The 26,374-nt window shown below is 42.3% G+C and overlaps 1 protein-coding gene across 1 annotated transcript in view; it reads right to left on the bottom strand.

Moving 5' to 3' along the window:
- The window catches only part of LOC309558548 (uncharacterized protein), a gene marked incomplete at its 3' end in the record, with an annotated part of 62,714 nt that extends 36,963 nt beyond the window's left edge, over positions 1–25,751 (bottom strand). Inside the window, exons 1-3 of the mRNA XM_082261627.1 lie at positions 25,684–25,751; positions 5,984–6,313; positions 1,051–1,350 (exon numbers count right to left, since the gene is read on the bottom strand). Of these exons, the coding sequence (XP_082117753.1) occupies positions 1,051–1,350; positions 5,984–6,313; positions 25,684–25,729 (676 nt within the window). The 5' untranslated portion in view covers positions 25,730–25,751. The remainder of the gene's footprint in view (positions 1–1,050; positions 1,351–5,983; positions 6,314–25,683) is intronic.
- Positions 25,752–26,374: the final 623 nt, after the last annotated feature.

Below are 26,374 nucleotides of genomic sequence, written 5' to 3'. Positions count from 1 at the left end.
TTAAACTGAGAAAATGTACCCTTTTAAGAAAATAATAAGGTCATTTTAAAATTGATGGCAGCAACATGTCTCAAAATGCTGGGACAGGGCCATGCTTACCATGGTGTAGCATCCCCTCTTCTTTTAACAACATTCTGAAGATGTCTGGGAACTTAGAAGACCATTTCTGGAGCTTTAAGAGAGAAATATTGTCTCCTTCTTGCCTGAAATAGGATTCTAACTGCTCGACAGTCCTCGGTCTTCTTTGTCTTAATATTTTTGGTTGGTGAAAGGTCTGGACTGCAGGCAGGCCAGTTTAGCACCCAGACTCTTCTACTAGGAAGCCATGCTGTTGTCATAGATGCAGTATGTGGGTTAGCATTTTTCCTTCTAAAATATGTAAGGCCTTCCCTGAAAAAGATGTCGCCTGAATGGGAGCATACTCTGCTCTTAAACCTGGATATATCTTTCAGCATTGATGGTGCCTTTCCAGATGTGCAGGATGTTAATCCTATAGGCGCTAATGTACCCCCATACCATCAGAGATGGAGACTTTGGAACTGAACGCTGATGACAAGCCAGAAGGTCCCTCTCCTCTTTAGTCCAGAGACTGCAATTGTTCGACATTTTTTAGACACATTTTTTCACAGATTGGTGGACCTCTGCCCATCTTTACTTCTGAGACACTCTGACTCTCTAAGATGCTCTTTTTTTTAACCAATCATGTTACTGACCTGTTGCCAATTTACCTAATTAGTTGCAAAATGTTCTTCTAGCTCCTCCTTGTTAGTACCATTTACTTAGCCAGATTGTTGTTGCCCTGTCCCCACTTTTTAGAGACGTGTTGCTGCCATAAGTTTCAAAATTACCTTATTTTTATTTTTATCTGAAAATAATACATTTGCTCAGTGTAAGCATTTGATATGTTTTCTATTTTCTGTTATAAATAAAATACGAGGTTTGCAAATAATCACATTCTGTCTTTATGTAGATTTTACAGTCTTCTAACTTTTTTTGGAATTGGGGTTGTAGGTTTATAATACTGAAAAAACAGAGTAATGATAATGTTACCTCCATATACCAGCCGGAAGTCTTCCTGGAGAGGTGCAGTAAGAGACTCGTGTTGTACTCTGCAGGAGAAGATCAGTTCTCTGTCCTCCTCAGATGGTGTTAGGATCACTGAACTGTTCACACTGTACGTCCCATCCAGGTCTCTCTGAGGGTTCCCCACCACAATGTTATTCAGTATTTCTCCATCCCGTAGCCATTTAATGTCAATGTCCACCGGGTAGAATCCAGAGATGACACTGCTCAGGGAATTTTCTTTATTTTTGACAACTATATTGTTCTTAATGTTGATCTGTGGTTGAGCTGTAACATGCAATATGTCAACCAAGGATCATAAACTGTATAAGACATAGTCAACTAAAAGTTCACAGTAGTTGTCTGTTAACTTTAATTTGCATTTCCAGACATGTAATGCATGCACACATATTGTAACAAAGTATTTAATTTGTATTGGCTAGCAAAATAGTACCTATTCAATAAATGGCTGGAGTTTGTAATTGGGTATGGAGATTGTTATTATGACCAACATACTGCCTTTCCTTCAGTAACAAAATATATCTATCTTAACCGGTTGCCGACCGCTTACTGCATATTTACTGCGGCAGTGTGGCTCTCCCAGGCAAACCGACGTAGGGCTACGTCGGTCGCTTGGTGGCAACTAGGGGGCGAGCGCGCCGCGGCGGCGCGCTACCGCCCCCGCTCATCAGCGGGGAAGCCGATGCAGCGGTCAGGTGGCTCAGATTGCCGCCTGACACCCACGATAGCTCCCCCCTGAGAGAGAAGAACGGTCAGATGTTGTAAACACAGCTGACCGTTCTTCTCCCTGGAATGATCATAGAGCCCATGTGATCCTTCTATATAGGATCAAAGATCTCTATGGTCATTTCACAAGCCACGCCCCCCCCACAGTTAGAAACACTCCCCTAGGTACACATTTAACCCCTTGATCGCCTATACTGTTAACCCCTTCCCTGCCAGTGTCATTATTACAGTAACAGTGCATATTTTTAGCACTGATTACTGTAGTAATGTCACTGGTCCCCCCAAAAGTGTCAAAAATGTCAGTCAGGGGTCCGATCTGTCCGTCACAATCCCACAAAAAAACGCAAATCGCCGCCATTACTAGTAAAAAAAAAAAAAAAACAATAAAAATTACATAAATCTTTCCCGTAGTTAGTAGATGCAATAACTTTTGCACAAACCAATCAAAATACACTTATTGTGATTTTTTTTTTTCACCAAAAATATGTAGCAGAAAACAAATTGGCCTAAAATGTTAAAAAAAATTTGATTTTTAATTTTTTTTTTTTGGGGAATGTCATACAGTATAGCAGAATGTGAAAAATAATGTTTTTTTTTTTCAGAATTGTCGCTCTTTTTTGTTTATAGCGCAAAAAATAAAAAAATCGCACAGGTGATCAAATAGCACCAAAGGAAAGCTCTATTTGTGGGGAAAAAAAAAACATCAATTTTATATGGGTACAGTGTCACACGACTGCGCAATTGTCCATTAAAATAACACAGTGCCGAATCACAAAAAATAGCCTGGTCATTGGGAAAATCTCCCTATCCAGAAGTGATTCAATTCTTTTTTTTTTTTACACTTTTTTTTTAAGACAACCATAACCTGTGGAAGGGTCAGTGCGGCACAGCATGTGGCCGGTGTTTGTCACTGTGCTAAACAATGGGAGGTGGTGTGCTAAATTATGGGAATTGCGATCTGGGCCCAGACTTGATTACATTTTTAGTTTAAATCAGCTAAATACATTCACGTTGCATCAAAGCAAAGGTGTGCACAAACTTATGGTTAATTTTCTTTAGAAAGCAGCCACAGCCTGAGTAGAAAAGCCAGTGCCCTGCCACCATGCTTTAAAGAAGGAACGTTACTTTGTTACTTTACTATGGAAGCAATGGTCTTTTTGCAGGGGTTGGAAACAGGAAGAAGGGGGGGGGGGGACAGCGCGCTAAAGTGTAGCGCTGGTAAATAATGAAAAATAAAGTGCATATATAGTGCAAAGTTAAATAATATCTATGTGACAATTGATACAAAACACATATAATATAGCCAAATAGTACAATGATAATACTGGCTGATCACTGCAAATAAATAAAAGAAAGTCCAAGGTGAGTCCCCAATGTTTAAGTGAAAAGCAAAATCAGACCCCTGCTGCCATGTTACCACTGCGTCCCACTTGATCCTAGGATGTTCTATTTTAAAGCATTTTTTATTCATCTACATTGTAAGTGATCTGGATTTTAATAAATTAGACATTTTTGTATGGTTTTACACTATGTGGGATTTTCTTTTCTATTGTGTATATGGGGAGAAGAAATTGTGGCCCCAATTCTAGCTGCATTCTTTACTGTGGGAATTATCTGTATCCAAGTGATTAATCAGTTGATGCTGTTGTTACGGTGGAAGCCCATCCGGATGTCCTTTGGCTATTTATCCATCTATACATGCCGGTTTTGACCCACTAGGTGTAAGCTTATGTGAGTCCATTTTATTTGGTAAGCCCTTCTCTGATGTTGGTGGTGGTTCCTGTGCATGGAATAACGTTTGAAGATTTTGCTTTTCAGTTCACATTTTGGACTCACCTTGGACTTTCTTTTATTTATTAGCAGTGATCAGCCAGTATTATCAGTGTACTATTTAGCTATATGTGTGTTTTGTATCAATTGTCACATAGATATTATTCATCTTTGCACTATATATGCACTATATTTACACTTTGTTTTTCATTATTTACCAGCGCTGCACTTTATACATTTTCATTCTTTTTGCAGGGGTTGACATGCCCCCGAGTGAGTCAGAGCTGGAGCTGTCCAATCAACAAAGCTCTTTCTCCCTGTTAACTGGAGAGCGCTAGCTGTGACCCATCATGCTGGCACATGACAGGCTGTTTGTCTCAGGCTGTGGCTGCTTTCTAAACAAAAACAAATTGTAATACTTTGTACACTTTTTGTTTCTGTGCACCTGGAATTTCTTAATTTAGCTTTCAATATTTTAACAAATGGGTTTAGATATATAATAATGTATAATGCCCAATTATAAATGACATTCAGTAGCCATTTTCCTGATAAGTACAGCTGCATCAGGGGGTGTCCAACCTTTTACCTTCCTGGGCCACATTGGAAGAAGAGGAATTGTCTTGGGCCACACATAAAATACACTAACAATAAGGATAGATCACTGATTCAGATAATGTACCTATCTAACTAATAAAATGTCATATTTTTTTGTAATTTTTTTTATTATGAAAGTAAAAGAGAGAAACATAAAACGAGTGCGATATCTGACATTGTTTTTGATGCGTTACATCAATATCTGTTTGGTTGGATGTAGTAACAATTCTCAAAGAATTCTCAAGGTGCTCACCAGATATTTTGGTTCTAATTTTGCCCTTTGTGTGCTTCATCCTTACCCACAAATATAGGTAAATGAAAAACATGTGTGTCAGCGGTGCTTTGCAAATAAATCTCTGGGATATAACAAAATCACCTAAACAATATCAAAGAGCCCAGTGCAATCAATAGTGACTCAGTGCAACTGTATTCATATAACCATGTCCACAAATCAATGAAAGTAAATTCATAAAGTGCTGTTATGAATAATAAAAGGTGCTGTAGTGCTTCAATCAAAAGTGCTTCAATCCAAAAAGTGCTCGGTGACCTGTGCTTCCCTGTTGTGTCCCCACTCACCGGAACCACTTTAAATCAGAGCCAGTATCCTAGGATTGATACTCCAATGCAGGTCTGAGCAGGGAAGACTGTACCAGGTTGCACCTAAATATAGGCGCTGCCTAAAACTGATGACATGAATAAAACGTGATTGTGAAAAGTGGGACATTTTTCTTTGAGAAGATAAAACTTATAAAAGTCCATTAAAAAGAAACTGTCTAATTTTTGGCTAAGTGTACACGCATTTATACAAACGGTTTTTTAAAAAATCAACATTTTAAAGCAAGTTTATGATTTTGTGTTGGGCTGCATTCATAGCATTCTTGGGCCACATGTGGCCTGTGGGTCACGGGTTGGACAAGCCTGAACTAGATGGTGAAGATAATCATGACGATGATAGACGATGAGCAAATTAGCCTTCCTATATAAAAACAACAAATCTTTAATTATAATTACCAATTATATGAAATGAAAAGCTAGATATGAAGAAAATAAATAATGCGCTATTTCCGTGTGTTAATACTCACACATATATTGTGTGCATACGGTTTTGAAAATTAGGTAAATTTTAGGACTAGGTTTCTAAATGTATTATAATTATAATTAAGAGCAGAGCATCTAAAATGTTTTTCGCAATGAATATGTCCTGCTATATTAACATTATACCCCCGCACCTTACAGTAGTTAAAGTGATTGTAAAGTCAGAAGGTTTTTTTATTAAGATAAAAAGCCTTCTGTGTGTAGCAGCCCCCCTAATACTTACCTGAGATCCCCCTAGATCGAGTGGTGTTGCAGGAGTGTCTCGGCTGCCTGGGACTCCCCTCCTCATTGGCTAAGACAGCAGTGCCATTGGCTCCTGCTGCTGTCAATCAAAGCCAGTCAGCCAATGAGGAGAAAAAGGAGTTGGGGCGAGGCCATGGCTCCATGTCTGAATGGACACAGGGAGCTTTGGTGCCGTATAGCAAGCTGTTTGCTGTGGGGGCACTTAACAGGAGGCAGGAGCTAGGAGCATTGAAGAGGGACCCGAGAAGAGGAGGATCTGGGCTGCTCTGTGCAAAACCAACTGCACAGAGGAGGGAAGTATAACATGTTTGATATTTTTACCTAAAAAAACAAACAAAAAAAAAAAAGATAAAAAAACTAGACTTTAAAATCACTTTAATCTTTAAATGAAGTTCAGGTTTCATCTGTCAATAAGTAACATGTTATTCTGCACTAAACAAGCAGAGTTGGGTAAATAGACTAAAATGTTTACCTTGTATTTCTAGTCTTATCTCCTTCTCCTCGCTCTTTGGGGTGTACAGTATGGAGCACTTATAGATCCCTCCATCCATTATGGTTATATTTGATATTGACAGATCAGCGATTCCGTCTTCTGCCCGACCTGTATACGACGTGCGAGCATCTCTTGATATCACTTTCGTGTCCTGAACCCTAAAAATTTCTTTTCCCTGAAAGTACCAGGACATTGCAAGAAATTTCTGATTGATAGGAGGGTTATTGACTGTGAATGAGCAGGGAATGTTCACATCTTCCCCCATAATGGCCCGATGAGATATGGGAGCAATCAGCTGCAGAGTGAGACCTGTAGACAGAGACCAGTGTATGATAATACATAGGGGAGAGCAGGATGTAACATGTTTCTTCCACATATTTATAGCTGCATGCTTATATACTGTTTATAGCATGCAAAACATTGGCACTATGGAACATCAACATTTCATTGTAATGTTATTGCTTGCTAATTATATCATTTTCTATATTAATTTTAGCATTTTGTGCATTTTTTTTTTTTGTTTCTTCTGATACTAATTTTGTTATGAACAGATTCTTGTTCCAAAAATATGTTAATACACGGTGGTAATGGGTACCTGTCAGGAGATTATTAGCAGACTCTTAGTGCTACAAGGCTGTTATAATTGGCCAAGTGCAAAAGACGAAGGATGCCAGAAGTTGGTCAAAAAAGGCAGTGGAAAGGGTTATGCAATCAACAAAGTGGGATGAAAAGCACTGCCCCAGCCAAGCAAAGAAGCATTTGCTTGCAAAATGAAAGTCCAAAAATCTTAGTTTATCGACAATAAATGCTTCACAGTAGATAATCCATATTGTAGAGGACGCTGGCCACCATATAAAATAACACAGATGGAAAACGGCAGTACTTTGAGTGGAGCCAGTGCAGATGACTAATAACTTTGAATTCCCAGAAGGAGGATGTGATGAGGAGCGGGCAATGCCACCAAGCAACAGAATTGTAAGAGGCCAGATAGAAGGGTTCCATGATGGAGAATGAAGGAAACACTACAAAAACTGTCCTGCACTTAAATGAAGAGGCACTGCCACATCAAGGTAAGGTGCCGGCAGTGAGCGCAGAGTATGTGGAATCAGCCGTCTCTCCCTGCCGAGAAGACCGCTTCGGCGCCTGGAAATTACGTCACGGGACGGGCAGATCCCCGATGGGAGATCTAAAGTTTTAGACCTGAAGAAGGGGTGTACCCCAAAACATGCAGTCTGTCAACGGTTTCTGGCATTTTTTCCTCTGTAGCTGGCTGGCCATCGTCTCCTCTCCGCACACTCCCGTCGGTACACAAGATTCAAAATCATATTTTTACATGGGATAGTTATTTGGCGTAATCCTTTATTTCTTACCGATATGTATTTTTTCAGTTAAAAAAAACATATTTATTTATTTATTACAAGTTCTTATATAGAACTGTCAATTTATGCAGCGCTTTACAAATATATATAGTACATTCAAATCAGTCCCTGCCCTCAAGGAACTTATAATCTAAGGTCCCTACCTCATATTCATACATACACATACAGGTGGCCAATTTAGACAGGAGCCAATTAACCGACCAGCATGTCTTTGGAGTGTGGGAGGAAACCGGAGTAGCCAGAGAAAACTCACTCAGGCAAAACATTCAAGCAGGTAGTGCCATGGCTGGGATTCAAACCGATGACCCTATTGCTGCTAGGTAGAAGTGCTAACCATTTAATTAGCAAGTATTGTACGACAATGGAAATGCCATATACTTTGTTTTTGAGTGAATAAACCCCTTTGTATGTGGAATTCTTTAAGTTGCACTAGTATTACTCTTAGTTTCTGAATAGCAGCAAAAAGTAATCTATGTTACAATATTACAGTTATATTGGTTTATGTGGTCCAAATGCCCAGCTACTCAGCCACTGGTCACTGCTCCTATTCTGGGGTTAAATAACACCCAGAATCCACAGTCTATAACCTTAAGCTGTTATGGGCACACCCCCTTAAAGTGTTTTTCATCATCCAGCCTAGGCTTACAGAGGAATACGGAATAAAGTGCTCACGCATCATAATGTGGGTGTTTTGTATTGAAGACCCCCTTATAGTTAGTGAGGTTGAACTGCCTATTCTGCCTGTGTACCGAAGCATCGGCCGGTGCCAGGAGAGAAGAAAATCTGTTATATTTGCTTCTAATAATAAAGGTTCCAGACACTAATTGGTCTATGAATAAAACGTCTGATGTGCAGATGTGAGAAATGTTCGGCCAGTCAGGGTGAAAATGACTATGCTTCCTCTATGTGTGATTCCTATATCATCAGCAGGGCCATCTTACCGAATGTTGCCCGGGAGGCCCCACCTGCCCAGCGTCCAGGGCCGTCTTTTCCAATGGGCATGCCCGGCAGTTGCCCGGGGGCCCCACTTGCCAAGGGGCCCCACACACATGGTGGCAATTAATGTCAACAGGCCAGAATCCAGATCTGCCAGAATCCACCCCCCCCCGTTGTTGTCCGCCGGTGGCTCGAGTCTGCACTGCACACTGGTTGCTAAGGCCAGGCCGATTGGCATCTAGCAACCAGTGACGTCACGTTCTGGGAGCAGAGCAGACCCATGATGCACAGCGGAGAAGGATCCTCCTCGTCGGCTCGTCCTCCTCTATGTGCCTAGAAGACTGGCCCAGCTGCCAGGCTGCTTGATTTTCTTTTTTTTTTCACTCTCTCTCTCCATCCACACAAGAGACAACTACCTGGAGGATATACCTTACTGTATATTGGCCCTTGTAATATGTATATAGTAAGGTATATACTCCAGGTAGTAGTTGTACTCTCTTGTAGTATATAGTGTTCCCTGTAATGTGTATATAGTCTATATACATATTACAGGGAACACTATATACTACAAGAGAGTACAACTACAACCTGGAGGATATACCTTACTATATACATATTACAGGGAACTCTATATACTACAAGGGTCTCTTGTAGTATATATTGGTAGTAAGTAGTAAGGTTTATACTCCAAGTAGTTGTACTCTCTTGTAGTATATAGTGTTCCCTGTAATATGTATATAGTAAGGTATATCCTCCAGGTTGTAGTTGTACTCTCTTGTAGTATATAGTGTTCCCTGTAATATGTATATAGTAAGGTATATCCTCCAGGTTGTAGTTGTACTCTCTTGTAGTATATAGTGTTCCCTGTAATATGTATATAGACTATATACACATTACAGGGAACACTAAATACTACAAGAGAGCACAACTACTAAATGGAGTATATATATCTTACTATATACATATTACAAGGGCCAATATACAGTAAGGTATATACTCCAGGTAGTTGTACTCTCTTGTAGTATATTCTCGTGGGTGATTGTGTAGGCAGGGGGCCCCAGTGCACTGCATTGCCCAGGGGCCTATAAGGCTCTTAAGATGGCACTGCCAGCGTCCCAGCCAAGCATTCGTTCAGATCCCTGTGTGCATCCTGCCACCGAACTAGGCAGGTGGCAAGCGCCTGTCGGCCCTGTGCTGCTGTCAGGCCACTTGGGAACAGGCACACACAGGACAGTCGAGTCTGATTCCGGTCCGTGTGTGTGTTCACCGGACCCAGCTGCCGAACTTGTCATTAGACTGGCACAGCTGTACCAATAAATATCGCCTTATCCATAATTTGCATTTTTATTCTCGTGGGTGATTGTGTAGGCGGGGGCACTGCATTGCCTGGGGCCCTTTAATTCTCTTAATTAACTGATTGTCAGTACCATTTAATGAGCTCAATACATTTTTATTTGCAGATTGAGGTTTTTCTGGGGAAAAATGCATTATGGCCACTAGGTGGTGCTGACGATATAGGAATCACATAAAGGATGTCAATTTTCATCCTGATTGTGCAAATGTTTGTCATCTGCTCAACTAAAGCTTCATCCATGCCCTCAGGGGTGTTCTCACACTAAGGTATATTTGTCCCCAATGTCCAATTTGCTTCACTATTGTATAGTAAAGCAAATCTCCATACTGTGCTCAGGCATGATTCAGAGCACCATGCCCTGGCCCATGGTCTTAAGTATAATGCACATCTCTATGATCACAAGCATGGAGCTCAAACACTGAGGGCCAGTTCGCATTACATGCAGCCCAGTGTGTTTTTTTTTTCTGCATCAAAAATGCATGGGTAGTAGGTTGTATGGTTTCCAATGGCATATTTCACGCCAGTGTGATCAGTCCCAGGGCCAGGACCGTAACTACAGGGGTTGCAATTGAAACCGAGCCCCAAGCTCCAGGGGGCCTGTGCAGCTCCCCTGTACACCTGGATAGGAGGGGCGGAGGGGGCAGCATGTAGAGAAATCACTGTCCTCCTTTCTTCTCCTGTAGCTGCAGGAGGAAAATGGAGGAGATTGGTTCCTCTGTATGCTGCCCCCACCACTCCTATCCAGTTCACTTGCGTTCTGCTGTCTCTGGGCCCTGTGTGCTCCCCTGGTGGTACCTCCCCCCCCCCCACTGTGCTCCCCTGGTCCCCCCCCCCCCACTGTGCTCCCTCCCCTCTACTGCCAGCTACTGCAGGGGATGTGTCACAGTAGAGAACAAGGAAGGGGTCGGTAAATATATAATTTACCAGCTCCTTCCTTTTCTGAATGGACAGAGTCATAGTCAGTGACATTGTAAAAAAGAAAACATTAGGAACACATAGTGTTCAAAAGTAAAAACGTGGGACTTTATATGAGGTGTGGCCAGTGTACACATGATGATATAGTGGTAATACATATACAACTGCTGGTAATCATATAGAGGCATATGATTAATCATCACGTGTTTATTGACATGTTCTATAGCACATAACATCAGTATAGTAGGTATACAGTTAATCAAAAGGGGATATACACAATATACGAAGAAATATCACGATATAACCATAATAATGATAAAAACAATTACAAAATAGACCAACAGACATAGGGTGTATAATTAGATAGAAGTTTGTAAGATGACTAACAGTGAAGTGAAGGTGAGAGGGATGATTCCAAGAGTGAAAGGTGTAAACCGATAAGAGTGAGAAGAGAGGCATATTATACAGACATATACTAGTAACCTTGATGATATAGGTATTGAAGATATGAAGCATGGAAATAAACCTGCACTGAGGCAGAGACAGGGGTCGCTCCCAGCGCCACGGGCCGTTCGAACTACGGGTCCACCAAGCAGACTGCGGCTGCTGAGGATGGCGTCCCAGATATCGACCTTTATATCGTAATGTTACCCTTTATACCCATTACCTTTTTTACATTCTAATATAACCCTACTTGACCCATAATGGAAACCCACTTACCATTTGTGGACCCTGCGCTTTGGCCTTGTGCGGAGCATTCGCCCCCTCAGTTCCCTTCATGGACGTACTCCTGGGTGGCCATCAGCCTCCCTGACAGTTGTTACCCTATTGTAAGTCATTATCTATAAGGGACCATCCTGTTCACCACATTACAGGGCAAGTGCCAAGTGTGAGAGCACACTAAACCACTTAAGGACTTGAAATTTTACCTCCTTAACCACTTAAGCCCTGGAGGATTTGGCTGCTCAAAGACCAGGCCCTATTTTGCGATTCGGCACTGCGTGACTTTAATGGGCAATTGCGCGGTCGTGCAACGCTGTACCTAAACGAATTTGATGTCTTTTTTTTCCCCCACAAACAGAGCTTTCTTTTGGTGGTATTTGATCACCTGTGCGATTTTTACTTTTTGCCCTATAAACAAAAAAAGAGCGAAAATTTTGCAAAAATAACAATATTTTTCACATTTTTTTATATGAAATTCCCCAAAAAAAATGTAAAAATCAAAATTTTTTAACATTTTAGGCCAATTTGTTTTATGCTACCTATGTTTGGTAAAAAAAATCTCAAAAAGCGTATTTTGATTGGTTTGCGCAAAAGTTATTGCGTTTACTAACAAAGGGAAAGATTTTTGTCATTTTTGTTGTTTTTTTTAAACGCGTAATGACGGCGATCTGCGATTTTTTTTGCAGGACTGCGACATTGCGGCGGACAGATCGGAGCCCTGACTGACATTTTTGACACTTTTTGGAGTACCAGTGACATTACTACAGTAATCAGTGCTATAAATATGCACTGTTACTGTAAAAATGACACTGGCAGGGAAGGGGTTAACTTTATTGGTGAACAAAGGGTTAAGTTTGTGCCTAGGGGCGTGATTCTAATGCCTCGTACACACGTACCGATCGTCGGCCGACCGATCGGCCGTCTTTTGTCCAGGGCTGTCCTGTCCGCTGAAAAGTGCAAAAGACTGCACAAGAATTTTGTCTGCCGACTGCAGAAGTGATGTCATGTGATGGTTAACTTTCCGTGTGTTTTTTTCTTCTCTGAGCATGCCCAGTCTTGCAAATCTGCTGATTGTCGGCCGAATTCTGTACTGACTGGCGAACAATCGGCCGTTCTGGTGTTGGCCAACAAAAATTTCAATGCCTGCACAACAGATTCTTTTCGGCCGAAAGTGCGCTGTCGGCTGTCGGAAGCACCATACTAACAAGCCTACAATCGGCCGATCGGTCGTCGGCCGAATCTTTACGGCCGACAGTCGGTACGTGTGTACGGGGCTTAACTGTTAGGGGGCGTGGCTAGTGAAGTAATCACAGAGACCCACACGCCTCTTTGCCTGTAGGGGGCTGACTGCCGCAGTATATAGTCATGCAGCGGTCGGCAAGTGGTTAATGACCAGGCCATATTTTGCGATTCAGCACTGCGTTACTTTAACCACTTAAGCCCCAGCCCTATTTCGGACACTTTTTGTTTACAAGATAAAATCTGTATTTTTTCCTAGAAAACTACTTAGAACCCCCAAACATTATATATATATTTTTTAGCAAAGACCCTGGGAATAAAATGTCAGTTATTGCAATATTTTTTGTCACGCAGTATTTGCGCAGCAGTCTTTAAAACGCCATTTTTTTGGAAAAATTTTGAAAAATCACATTTCACTGCATTTAAAAAATACTAAACCGTAAAGTTAGCCCATTTTTGTAGCTCTTTTTTTTAATTATTGCTCACGCTCTGGCGATCGCGGCGATACCTCACATGTGTGGTTTGAACAGCGATTTAATTCACGGCTCGACTTCCGTATACGTTTTTTTTTTCGTGCGTGAGCTAACGGGGACGGGGGCGGCTAAAAAAATTTTTTTTCCTATTTATTTATTTATTTTAACTTTATTACAGGTTTTTAAAAAAAAAAAATAAAATCTGATCACTTTTATTGCTGTCACAAGCAATGTAAACATCCCTTGTGACACCAATATGCAGTGACAGGTACTCTTTATGGAGGGATCGAGGGTCTAAAAGACCCCAAACCCCTCCACTACACTTCCATGTGCGCAAAACGCTGAAAACTGCGTTTTTGCATACAGCCGTTTTTTAAATCTGCCGCCTTTTGCAGCACAGCAACCCGGAAGTGACGTCATGGACGCCGCCTCCGGGTTACGTCATAGGAGACCTGATCGAAGCCATTTCCGGCTTTGATCGGGACTCCATCCAGCCGGCGGACGCGCCGGCTGGGTGCACCGGTCTCGTGGTGGGACGGGAGGCCCGTTCAAAGTCACGGAAGGCGGCGGGAGGGGGGGGGACGCAGGGGAGGGCTGGCAGCCTTAGGCCTAGGGGGCAAGTCCAGTCAAGTGGCCCATTGAACCACCAAATCCGCTCACCATCCATGCCCACCTGGTTTTAAAATGGATATTGATGTTTTATAGCAAGACAAATATGATACAACATTGTATCATGATTGAATTTTAAAAGCAACAAAGGAGGTTTAACAAAAATAAAATTAACAAATGAAAGTAATTGTACACAATACACTTAACCAGTTCTGGACCAGAAGGATTTGCCCCCTTAATGACCAGGCCATTTTTTGCGATTCGACACTGTGTTACTTAAACGGAAAACTGCGCGGTCGTGCGACGCTGTACCCAAATGTCCTTTTTTTCCCACAAATAGAGCTTTCTTTTGGTGGTATTTGATCACCTCTGCGGTTTTGATTTTTGTGCTATAGACAAAAAAAGGCCAACAATTTTGAAAACAAAAAACAATATTTTTTACCTTCTGCTATAAAACATCCAATAAAAAATGTAAAAATACAATTTTTTAATCGATTTATGCTAATATGTATTCCGCTACATATTTTTGGTAAAAAAAATCCTAATAAGTGTATATTGATTGGTTTGTGCTAAATGTATCACGTCTACAAACTATGGGATACATTTATGGATTTTTTAAATTGTTTTTATTAGTAATGGCGGCGATCAGTGATTTTTAGCTGGACTGCGACATTGTGGCGGACAAATCTGACATGGGTAGCAACAATTTTTGGGGACCAGTGACACCAATACAGTGATCAGTGCTAAAAAAATAAAATAAAAAAAGCACTGTTACTGTATAAATTACACTGGCAGGGAAGGGGTTACCACTAGGGGTGATTTAAGGGGTTAGGTGTGCTCCTAGGGGGTGCTTTCTTACTGTAGGGGGAGTGAATGTACTAGAGGAATAGAGAGATCTGTGTTTCAGCCTAGCTGAAACACACAATCTTTATCTTCCTCTGTGACAGAACAGCCGTCTGCTTTGTTTACAAAGGCAGACCGCCATTCTGTCATTCTCCTGCACGATCGCGAACCTGCTGATTGGCTCCTGCTGTGTCGCTCCCCCTAGGACCCGTGCACAAAATCATGTACCAGTACGTGATTTTGAGCAGCCGGGCCACCCTGCCACAGTATACTGTATATGTGGTGGGTGGTCTGGAAGTGGTTAAGCTGGGAGAATGGATCCTGTAGTCCTTCACTAGTTGGAGGATCAGGGGTGTGTGACACATGCTGAGGTTTGAGGGGCTCATGCTGGGACCTGTAGTCCTTCACTTTTGGGGGGTTTCATCCCAAAAGCAAAGGACTACAAGTCCCAGCATGAATCATGTGACCTCTGCTGCCAGCTCATGCTCCCATGACACAAGGGAAAGCCCTATGTGACCTCAGGGACCCAATAATGTTACTGGGCTGTATACAGCCTGTATATTGATGTCTAGATGCTCTTGGTACTATATACCTGTCTCATACTTGTATTATACAGGTATTGGACAGGTATATAGGGCCAGGAGCAGCTAGACATCAATATATAGGTATATAGTGCAAGGGGCTAGCTAAGTACAGGGAAAAAATGCAATGCTCCACATGACACTGATAGTCACTCACTGTTCTGCTGCTCACGAACACCTCACCTCAGGCAGCAGGTTGACTCTGCCACTCTGGAGAGGTGGTTCGGATATTGGCTCTGCTGTCTTCATCTTCACTCTTGGATTCCTGCAGACAGTTCCCCTTGTCTTCCACAGCGGCCACACAGTGGAAGATGGAGGGAGGAGGTGGGTGGAGCCAGTCATCGGCGCGATGGAGGACGAGGAAGATCCTCTACCGCTTTGCATGCTGGGTCCTCTCCTCTGCCTCTTTCCTCTTCTGGACTGTGACATCACTGGTTGCTAGACGCCAGGCGGCTGGCGACCTTGCAACCAGTCTAAATGGGTCTCTGGAGCGGCACTGCACTGGCCGGTCACCAACCATCCAAGTCAATAGTGAAACTTTAGTTACAGAAGAAACGGAGCTGATGCTGCAGCGGCCTTTTCTGGGGGGATAAGATCGGCCCGGGGGGAAATTGCCACCTTGCCCCCGGCCCAGTCCGCCCCTGGGGGGACGTCCCCTCCCGCTCACCCGGGTAACGATCGAGCGGCTCCCGAGCCGCATCGGTCCTTACTGACCTAATCGGATCGGTCCTAATCGGTCCTAATCCGACCGTCGGCTGTAAACCACGGTAGCGGGATGGTGCCTCTAGCTAGAGGCATCATCCCGGTATAACACCGCAAAGTTTGCCGACGTAGTCCTACGTCACTTTGCGGTAAGTGGTAACTGGCAACTGCGCGGTCATGCGACGCTATACCCAAATGAATTATGTCCTGATGACAAATTGAGCTTTCTTTTGGTGGTATTTGATCACCTGTGCAATTTTTATTTTTTGCGCTTTAAACAAAAAAAGAGCGACAATTCTGGAAAAAAAAAACAATATTTTTTACTTTCTCCTATATAACATTCCCAATAAAAAAATAATTTTTTCCATCATTTTAGGCCAATTTGTATTCTGCTACATATTTTTGGTAAAATAACATTCCAATAAGTGTATTTTGATTGGTTTGCACAAAAGTTATTACATCTACAAACTAGGAGAAATATTTATGTCATTTTTATTTATTTATTACTAGTAATGGCTGCGATCAGTGATTTTTAGCGGGACTGCGACATTGCGGCAGACAGATCGGACATCTAACTGATACTTTTGGGGGGACCAGTGACATTACTACAGTAATCAGAGCTAAAAATATGCACTGTTACTATACTAATGGCACTGGCAGGGAAGGGGCTAACACCAGCGGCGATCAAAGGGTTAAATGTGTGCCTAGGGGTGCTTTCTAACTGTGTGGGGGGTTTACTCACTAGATGAACACAGAGATATCTATTCCTAAATAGCAGGAACACAGTATCCCTGTGTTCATCACTGACAGAACAGCGGTCTGCCTTGTTTACATCGGCAGACCACCGTTCTGTCTCCATGGGGAGCGATCGCGGGTGCCCCCACTATCTGCTACACAAAGCGACATACAGGTACATCGTTTTAACAGAGCCGACCTGCCGCAAAAAAACTATGGCGACTGGTCGGCAAGTGGTTAAAGTAGAACTATAGGCCAACCTTTTTGTTTTATTCATTTTGAAGGGAGGGTCTTAACTCCTGTAAGAATTTTTTTTGCGCTATCTATGTCCCATTGTGGAGAATTCTCTTCATTTCCTGTCCCATAGCCAAACAGGAAGTGAGAGGAAATCACTGCAAATTAAGGGAATTCTTTGGGGACCCCCAGGTCACCAGAACTAATGTCCCCATTGAAAGATTTCCCCTTCACTACTTTTCTGGGGTCATCCAAAATTTGGGATTTCCTTTTACTTTCAATGATAATGGTAAACAGAACAAAAAGAGAGGGGGAATCTCCTTAACGGGGGCACAGACACCAATAAAAACTGACAGGGGGTCTAATCCCTCTCCACTCTATCCATAACTAAAAAAACAGATTTGCCTCAAAGTGATTGCAAAGTCTCAATATTTTTTTTTTTTTAATGAAAATTACAAACATGTTATACTTACCTCCTCTGTGCAGTTGGTTTTGCACAGAGCAGCCCGGATCCTTCTCTTCTCAGGTCCCTCGTTGGAGCTCCTGGCCCCTCCCTCCTGTTGAGTGCCCCCACAGCAAGCAGCTTGCTATGGGGGCACCCGAGCTGAGCTGCAGCTCCGTGTGTCCATTCAGACACAGAGCTGTGGTCCAGCCCCACCCCCTCTCTCTCCTGTTTGGCTGAGTTTGATTGACAGCAGCGGGAGCCAATGGTGCTGCACTGCTGTCTCAGCCAATGAGGAGGGGGAGTCCCGGGCAGCCAAGACACTCCTGCAATATCACTTGATCAAGAGGTTCTCAGGTAAGTATTAGGGGGGCTGTCTCAGCCAATCAGGAGGGAGAGTTCAGGAGGGCCAAGGCACTGGTGGACATTCCTGGATAGAGATGGGACTCAGGTAGGTATTAGGGGGGCTGTGTCAGCCAATCAGGAGGGAGAGTTCTGGATAGCCAAGGCACTGGTGGACATTGCTGGATAAAGATGGGTCTCAGGTAAGTATTAGGGGGGCTGTGTCAGCCAATCAGGAGGGAGAGTTCTGGATGGCCAAGGCACTGGTGGACATTCCTGGATAGAGATGGGACTCAGGTAGGTATTAGGGGGGCTGTGTCAGCCAATCAGGAGGGAGAGTTCTGGATAGCCAAGGCACTGGTGGACATTGCTGGATAAAGATGGGTCTCAGGTAAGTATTAGGGGGGCTGTGTCAGCCAATCAGGAGGGAGAGTTCTGGATGGCCAAGGCACTGGTGGACATTCCTGGATAGAGATGGGACTCAGGTAGGTATTAGGGGGGCTGTGTCAGCCAATCAGGAGGGAGAGTTCTGGATGGCCAGGGCACTGGTGGACATTGCTGGATAGAGATGGGACTCAGGTAAGTATTAGGGGGGGGGGGGCTGCTGCACACAGAAGGCTTTTTATCTTAATGCATAGAATGCATTAAGATAAAAAAAACCTTCTGAATTTACAACCACTTTTAGTTATACTTTAACCTGTGTGAGTCTCCATCCCTTCTAACAGCACCATAAAGAGACATATATTTTAGGGGGATTTGAGAATCAGTTCATAGTTTAGTAGCAAATAAATAACTTCTCTTTTGGGATTATTAAAATTTTCCGAATCTGAATAACAATGTTCCACACACAGTGAGAAAGGAGAGGAAGGAAATAAGAGCATTGAGCCGAAAGAATAAAAATGTAAAATTATCCCCAAGAGGTCCTCTGCTAGAAATGACCTCGTCATACAAATAAACTGGCACAGGACTGCTCTCCGGAAGGGCGCTGCCTCCAGGGGTTCAGTATATGAGACTGGAATGCAGTTAGGTTTGCAAACAAAGTTTACTGCCTTGGCTTCATTCTAAATTAAAGACTTCATCTGGAAAGTTTACATAGCTGTACTTTCCCCTTTATTGCCTCCAGCCTTTGCTTTTATTCATTGTTGGCTTTTCCAGGTCATATGACTGAGAAAAGGCCATGAGTGCTTCAAAGAGTTGGGGCTGACTTATGTCAAATGATACATTTTGGATGGATCCTCTGCACACTGCTACACCCTTTCCAGCAAACTATGCAATGGAAAACAGGGATATTTAGTTCACAGATTGCAATACATGTTTAAGCTGACCAACTGCATCAAGTAATCCCCCTTGGCTGGTCCTACTCTGTCTTGCCACTGAAAATGCTAAGGTGGACACCATGCCAACATGGGGCATAAAGACCCAAGGTGGGGGGGGAGCAACTAGGTTCAGATCTGGTCACAGACCTGCGTTACAACAGAGAAAAGATATACCCGGGCTCAAATCCCAATAGCTTGTTCGTGTATTTGAACTATCAGTTGCTAAAGGGGTGTGACCACATGTAACTGTCCACTTAACACTTTAAATCTTTGTTCAGCACCTACTGCCAGGTGGAACCGTTCTGCCTCCCTCTTGTTTCCCTGGGGAATGTTTTAATCACCAGACCACTCCTCTAGAGGGAAGGCTTTTCTGTGACTCAGAATTTCATATGCAAAGCATGTCAGCAGAACCTCATGGGAAGGCGATTGCTATGGAGGATTTCTAAGGGTTTAAAGTTGCACCCCTTGGCAAGCAGAGCAAGGTACGCAGTAAAAGTGCAATATATATATATATATATATATATATATATATATATATATATATATAAGTATATATATATTCTTAGACATAAATTGTGTCCATGCTGTTAGTTAAAAATATGCTATAGATAATCCAAATCATTTCAGATGTAGTCATGTTTCCTTAGATGTTTAACCACTTGCCTACAGTGCACTTTCACCCCTTTCCTGCCCAGACTGATTTTCAGCTTTCAGCGCTCTCACATTTTGAATGACAATTACTCAGTCATGCAACACTGTACCCATGAAAAATTTGTGTCCTTTTTTACACACAAATAGAGCTTTCTTTTGATGGTATTTAATCACTACTGGGTTTTTTATTTTTTGTGCTATAGATAAAAAAAGACTGAAAATAATGTGAAAAAACGCATTTTTCTTTGTTTCTGTCATAAAATTTAGCAAATGAGTAATTTTTCTTCACAAATTTTGGCCAAAATTTATACTGCTACTTATCTTTGGTAAAAATAACCCAAATAAGTGTATATTAATTGGTCTTTGTGAAAGTTATAGAGTCCACAAGCTATGGTGCTATTCATTGAAAATTGATCACACTTGATCACACCTGATGTACTGAAGGCCTATCTCATTTCTTGAGACACTAAAAAGTCAGGAAAGTACAAATACCCCCCAAATGACCCCTTTTTGGAAAGTTTTGTTTTCCCACAACTCTTTGCAAAATTAAGATTTTTTTTTTTTTTTTACAAATTGACGTATTAACAGGTTATTTCTCTCACACAGCATATGTATACTTGCAACTACACCCCAAAACACATTCTACTACTCCTCCTGAGTATGGCGATACCACATGTGTGAGACTTTTTCACAGCTTGGCCACATACAGAGGCCTAACATCCAAGTAGCACCGTCCAGCATTCTAGGAGCACAAATTACACATATCATTTCCTGACAACCTATCGCATTTTTGAAGGCCCTGGAGCACCAGGACAATGGAAACCCCCATAAAATGACCCCATTTCGGAAAGCAAACAGCCCAATGTATAATTTTTGAGGCATAATGAGTCTTTTGAATATGTCATTTTTTTCCACAAGTTTTTGGAAACTGTGGAAAGAAAATGAAAACACATTTTTTTTTACACAAAGCTGTCCATTTATGCAATATTTCTAACACATAGCATGTACATAGCAAAAATTGCACCCCAAAATACATTCTGCTATTCCTCCTGAGTATGGCGATACCACATGTGTAACACTTTTACACAGCCTAGCCACATACAGACGCCTAACATCCAAGTAGCCCTTTTCACAAAGTTGTCCATTTATCCACTTTAAGACTGGGCCTATTTTTGACACTTGGTGTTTACAAGCTAAAATAATTTTTTTGCTAGAAAACTACTTAGAACCCCCAAACATTATATATTTTTTTTTACCCTAGAGAATAAAATGGAGATCGTTGCAATATTTTTTATCACACCATATTTGCGCAGCAGTCTTCCAAATGCAATTTTTTTGAAAAAAAAAATAACTTTTTTGAACTAAAAAATAAGAAAACAGTAAATTTAGCCCAATTTTTTTCCATAATGTGAAAGATAATGTTACGCCGAGTAATTAGATACCCAACATGTCATGCTTCAAAATTGCGCATGCTCACAGAATGGCGCCAAACATTGGTACTTACAAATCCCCCATAGGCAACATTTTAAAAATTTCTGAAGGTTACCAGCTTAGAGTTACAGAGAAGGTCTAGGGCTCTAACGATCGCGGCGATACTTCACATGTATGGTTTGAACACCATTTACATATGTGGGCGGGACTTGCATATGCGTTTGCTTCTGCGCGCGAGCTAACGGGGACAGGGCGCTTTAATTTTTTTTTTTTTTCCTATTTATTTTATTTATTTATTTATTTTTTTTTTACACAGTTTCAAAAAAAAAATGTTTTGATCATTTTTATTCCTATTACAAGGAATGTAAACATCCCTTGTAATAGAAATAGGCATGACAGGACCTCTTTATTGTGAGATCTGGGGTCAAAAAGACCTCACACCTCACAACTACACTAAAAAAGAAAAAAAAAAATTGTTGAAAAAAGAAAGAAAAAAAAAAACGGCCCTTTAAACAGGTTGCTAGGCAACGACTTTTGACGTAGCTCCGGTCCTCCAAGACCATAGAGTCGAGTGAGGGCCATCTTGCCCTCACTCGACTTCCTGTCTCTGAGGGTCCGGGACCGGATAGTTTTCCCCGCTGCCGGCGGGTCCGGTAAGCTGGGAAAACGTCTGGGACGCGGCGGGAGGTCACCTCTTCCCTGCACCGTAAGGGTAATTCCGCAGAGAATCCGCCACTGGGACCACCCTTATCTGAAAGCCGACCGCCCGCCGTTTAAAAAAATACCGGGGTTATGGCAGCTATCTGCTGCCATAACCCCAGTATTTAGCTTTTAATGGCCGACGCATATAGTCGTTAGGCGGTCGGTAAGTGGTTGCATGTATATGGCAAACAGGTAACGATGACTGATGGGGTGACAGGTGACTGATGGGGCGACAGGTGACTGATGGGGTGACAGGTGACGATGACTGATGGGGTGACAGGTGACGATGACTGATGGGGTGACAGGTGACAATGACTGATGGGGTGACAGGTGACGGGCGATGGTCACCGATGGGTGACAGGTGACGGGCGATGGTCACCGATGGGTGACAGGTGACAGGCGATGGTGCACGGCGGTCATTGGAGGAGAGCAGGTTGTGTTCTCCTGCTTAGTGTGGTCAGTTTTTAGTGGGAAAATTGAGGGACTGGTAGGAACAGCAGGAATTTCATACAAAGGAAGCAATACAAAGAGAACAGGAGAATTTCTCATACAAGCACATGGTACAGCAGGCACATATCAGGAATATGAAGTTTTGGGGTAACAAAGGCTTTAAAAGAGAGTGGCTGGCAGTGATTTTTTAAAAAAAATGTTGTATTTTACTAAACCACACTTTAAAACTGCTCCCACTACACTTCTAACACCTATTCTAACTACCCTATGTAAGAAAAATGTATATACTTACCTAATTTCAAACCGCTATGGTTCATTCATGTGATCTCCCTTTGAAGGAAGCTTTATGTATACAGACACGCCTGTTTTTATTCAGCTGCCCACAGATCCAGCATGGGTCCAGAAAGTTCCTATTTTAAAATGCTATGATGCTCAACCTGCTCTGATTCAGCAGGGGATCTGTTCACGAATCAGACCAGATGGCACTCATGTTAAATTGATCTGTAAGTTTATTTAAAGTGGTTGTAAACCCACTTTAAAGACTTTTACCTATAGGTAACCCTATATTAAGGCTTACCTATAGGTGCTATAAATAGTGTGACATCATCGGCGCATGCGCTTTGAAGGAATGGCCACCTGTGCCATTCCTTCAGAGCCCTGTGCCATGAACGGTGGCTACCGCACGCATGCGCGCGAGTGATGTAATATCACTTCCGGTCAATCAGATGACCGGAGGACGCGATCCAGGAAGCAGGATGGCCGAACATGGGGTGACTACTGGATCTAGATTTTCCAGCCCATGGCCCAGTCTGGCAGTTGATTGTAGATCTCACAGGAAAAAAACAGAAAAAAAGATCGGGAGCTGTGTCCGTCAATGAACATCAGAGAATTGGATTTTACGGTAAGTCAAAAATCCCATTTTTTTTTTTGTGCCTCTGAATGCAGTTAATTTTTAGCCAATGTACCCATGCACATTCTGACATTAATGTTTGTATTTTAGACCAATGTTTCTCAGCTCCAGTCCTCAAGTACCCCCAACAGGTCATGTTCTCAGGATTTCCCTCAGCTGAAATGGCTGTGGTAATTACTTATTAGGATATGGCCCTCGTATACTCCCAAAAAGACCCAAAGTTGTATTCAGGCGTGCCAAGATTGTTAAGAGCTTGGTGGCACTAAGTAAGATCAAGGGCACACAACGACGGGTAAAGGACATCCTGATGTTCCTGAACATGTCAGGGTCCTACAAATGTAAAACAATATGATGTAAGGCCTGTGCATTTATGAACCATGGGAAGAAGAGTTTCTTCTTGGGAGATGGTCGGGTTTTCAACATCAAGCAGTTCATCTGTTGTAGCACTCAATTCGTTATTTATGGATTGAGGTGCCCATGTGTTTTGTTCTATGTAGAGAGGACAGTTCGGATCATGCGCACCAGGTTTGGTGAGCATCGTCGCTACATAGAACAAAAAAAGACAAAACACAGTGTGCCTCTGCACTTCTGTGAGGCACATGGGGGTAGCATAGCAGGATTAGAGGTGTTTGGCATTGAAGCCATACCAATGTCTCTCCCTGAAGGTGAAAGGTTTTCATGGTTGTGTATGCGAGAAAGCTTTTGGATTTTCACCTTGAATTCTAGGTCACCTGGGGGATTGAATGAAGAATTGGAAGTAAATACTCTTATATAGCGTCGTCAATGTCTAAGTGCCGGTTCACACTGCAGGGGCACGACTTCGGGGGCGACCTGTGAAGTCGCGTGCACCGCGACTTCCGCGCGACTTGCACGGACTTCATAAAATGAATGTCTATGCAAGTCGCTCCAGGTCGCCCCGAAGTAGTACAGGACCCTTTTTCTAAGTCGGAGCGACTTGTGTCGCTCCTATTAGAACGGTTCCTGCACTGAACAATGGGAGCACGACGGACCGTGACTTGTCAGGTTGACAAGTCGCGGTCCAAGTCGGATCAGTGTGAACCGGCACTTAGTGTGCAGTGAGAAAAAGCCTTTGAGCCTGTGTTTTTATATACTAGACTGGGAGGAAGCATCAGTTCATCTGGACACAGGGACACGGATTGGGCGCCCGGTTTCCACCTAAAGAGGCCATAAATGGATAGGAGGTGTTTGACATGCTCACTACCTATGGTCAACATGTGAGTGCAACTTTTTCTTATATTTGATGATTTTAACAGAATTACACTAGGTCGGATGTGCACCCTGTCTCCATTTTTTCCTTGTTCAGTTTACTTATCCGCCACCCAGTGGATTGGATTGGAGCTGCTGCTACTTAGCCACTACATTCAAAACTGCTATCAAAGAAGGACGTTTTATCAGCATCCCTTGGACTTGTATGATCTGTGCACCTATGGTGAAAAAACGTTTTTCTTTTGGTGTTCAAACCACACATGTGATGTATCGCCACGATCATTAGAGTGAGAGCAATAATTCTATTTACATTCCTTGTGATAGCAATAAAAGTGATCCTATTTTTTATTTTTTTTTAAAGGAACAGTGAAAAAAATAAAATAAAATAAAGAGAAAATTTTAAAGCGCCCCCATTCCCATGTGCTCACGCAGCAAAGAAATGCATACGTAAGTTGCACCCGCAAATGTAAACAGTGCTGAAGTCACACATGTGAGGTATCACCGTGATTGTTAGAGCGAGAGCAATAAAATTGAGCAAAATACCTCCTCTGTAACTCTAAACTGGTAACCAGTAGAAATTTTTAAAGCGTCGCTTATGGAGAGTAATTAGGAACCAAAATTTGTCACCATCCAACGAGCGTCTGCAATTTTAAAGCGTGACATGTTAGGTATCAATTTACTCAGTGTATCATTATCTTTCACATTATAGAAACAAAAATGGGCTAACTTTACAGTTTTTTTTATTTTTAGTTCAAAAATTTTTATTTGTTCCCAAAAAATTGCGTTTGTAAGACCGCTGCACAAATACAGTGTGACATAACGTATTGCAACGATCTACATTTTATTGTTATTTAGGGTCTCTGCTAAAAAAGTATATCTATATATAATGTTCTAAGTAATTTTCTAGCAAAAAATACTGATTTTAACAAGTGTCAGAAATCGGTTTGGTTCTTAAGTGGTTAACAATCACAATATTTTTTATGAAGCAGCAACATTGTATCACCTAACCACATACCAACCATGTCGCACCCTGTGTTGTCCAGAAGAGGTATATGATGTCAAACAGCATTGTTGTAGTAGATCAGCGGCATTTCTTCATAGCAATCATTCTGAATAGGAGGGGAGCCCCTAAGCTGCTTTCTCGCTACTACAGAAAATGACTGCAACTGATTTGAGACGCTAAACAAAAGGAAACCGATAACAGATGACTAATTCTTGGCTTGCATTAAAGAGTACAATGCATAGCGTTAGGAAATAAAATATACCTGTTCACTTTAAGAAAGCATTTTGTGGAATCAGTTCAGCTGAAGAGTAGGGACGATAGACAGAACCCTCCATCCATATCCATCCATTCATCCATCCATCCATCCAGTACTACTAACTGTTCCTGGAAAGTGGGATTCCCACAAATTGATCCCCGTTTAGCCCTCTAATTGTTTCCCTTAAGGACTCAAGAAGGTAGGAAAAATATTTTAAAACATTTACCTGTTTGTTGCAAGTAAAGAAGAAGCAGAAAACGAGTGAGATACATCTTTCCTCTCCCAGATCATAATGCGTTCAAAACTACTTTCACTTTCACAAGGAAGCATGGTGGAGCTCTCGCTTCACAATAAAAACTTGGGGGAAAAAAAGGGTTTTGTGTGCTGCAATAACCTGACCCTGAACTGTGAAAAAGTTCTAGTGCCCCATGTTACGTGGTATTTTTCTTTTCGTTTTTTTTTTTTTTCATATATACCACCAGCTATAACCACTTCTGGATCTGGAAGATTCCCCCCCCCCCCCAAATGACCAAGAGACTCGGGCTACCTGGTTTCATGTCATGCCACCGTTCAGGCCGCTCTTTCAAGATGGCGCTGGCGGGCATACAGCCTCCACACACGGTGGGCTGGCAGCCACAGGACCGCGAGCGCAGGGAACTACAGGAGTAACTCAGAATAACCCTCTACCTGGCAGCAGCACTCCAGCCTCCTCACCCTCAGCTAGCCCTGATAAATCAAAACCCAGACTTGCACAAAGCGGGGGTCAGGAAATAGAGGTGAGCACTTCTATGACACAAAATATTGAAGGTGCAGCACTTCAAAACATATTAGCAGCCTTTCAAACTTCCAACCAGCCAGTGCTAGATACAACAATTAAAGCGTAATCAGATTGTAAAGAGTTCCGCCTCTCATGAAAA

This window comes from Pelophylax lessonae (assembly GCF_965119305.1).
Source record: "Pelophylax lessonae genome assembly, chromosome: 6".
In the NCBI taxonomy this organism is placed as follows: Eukaryota; Metazoa; Chordata; class Amphibia; order Anura; family Ranidae; genus Pelophylax; species Pelophylax lessonae.
Note: the sequence above shows the minus strand (reverse complement) of the source record. Positions and strands in the feature narration are given on the sequence as shown.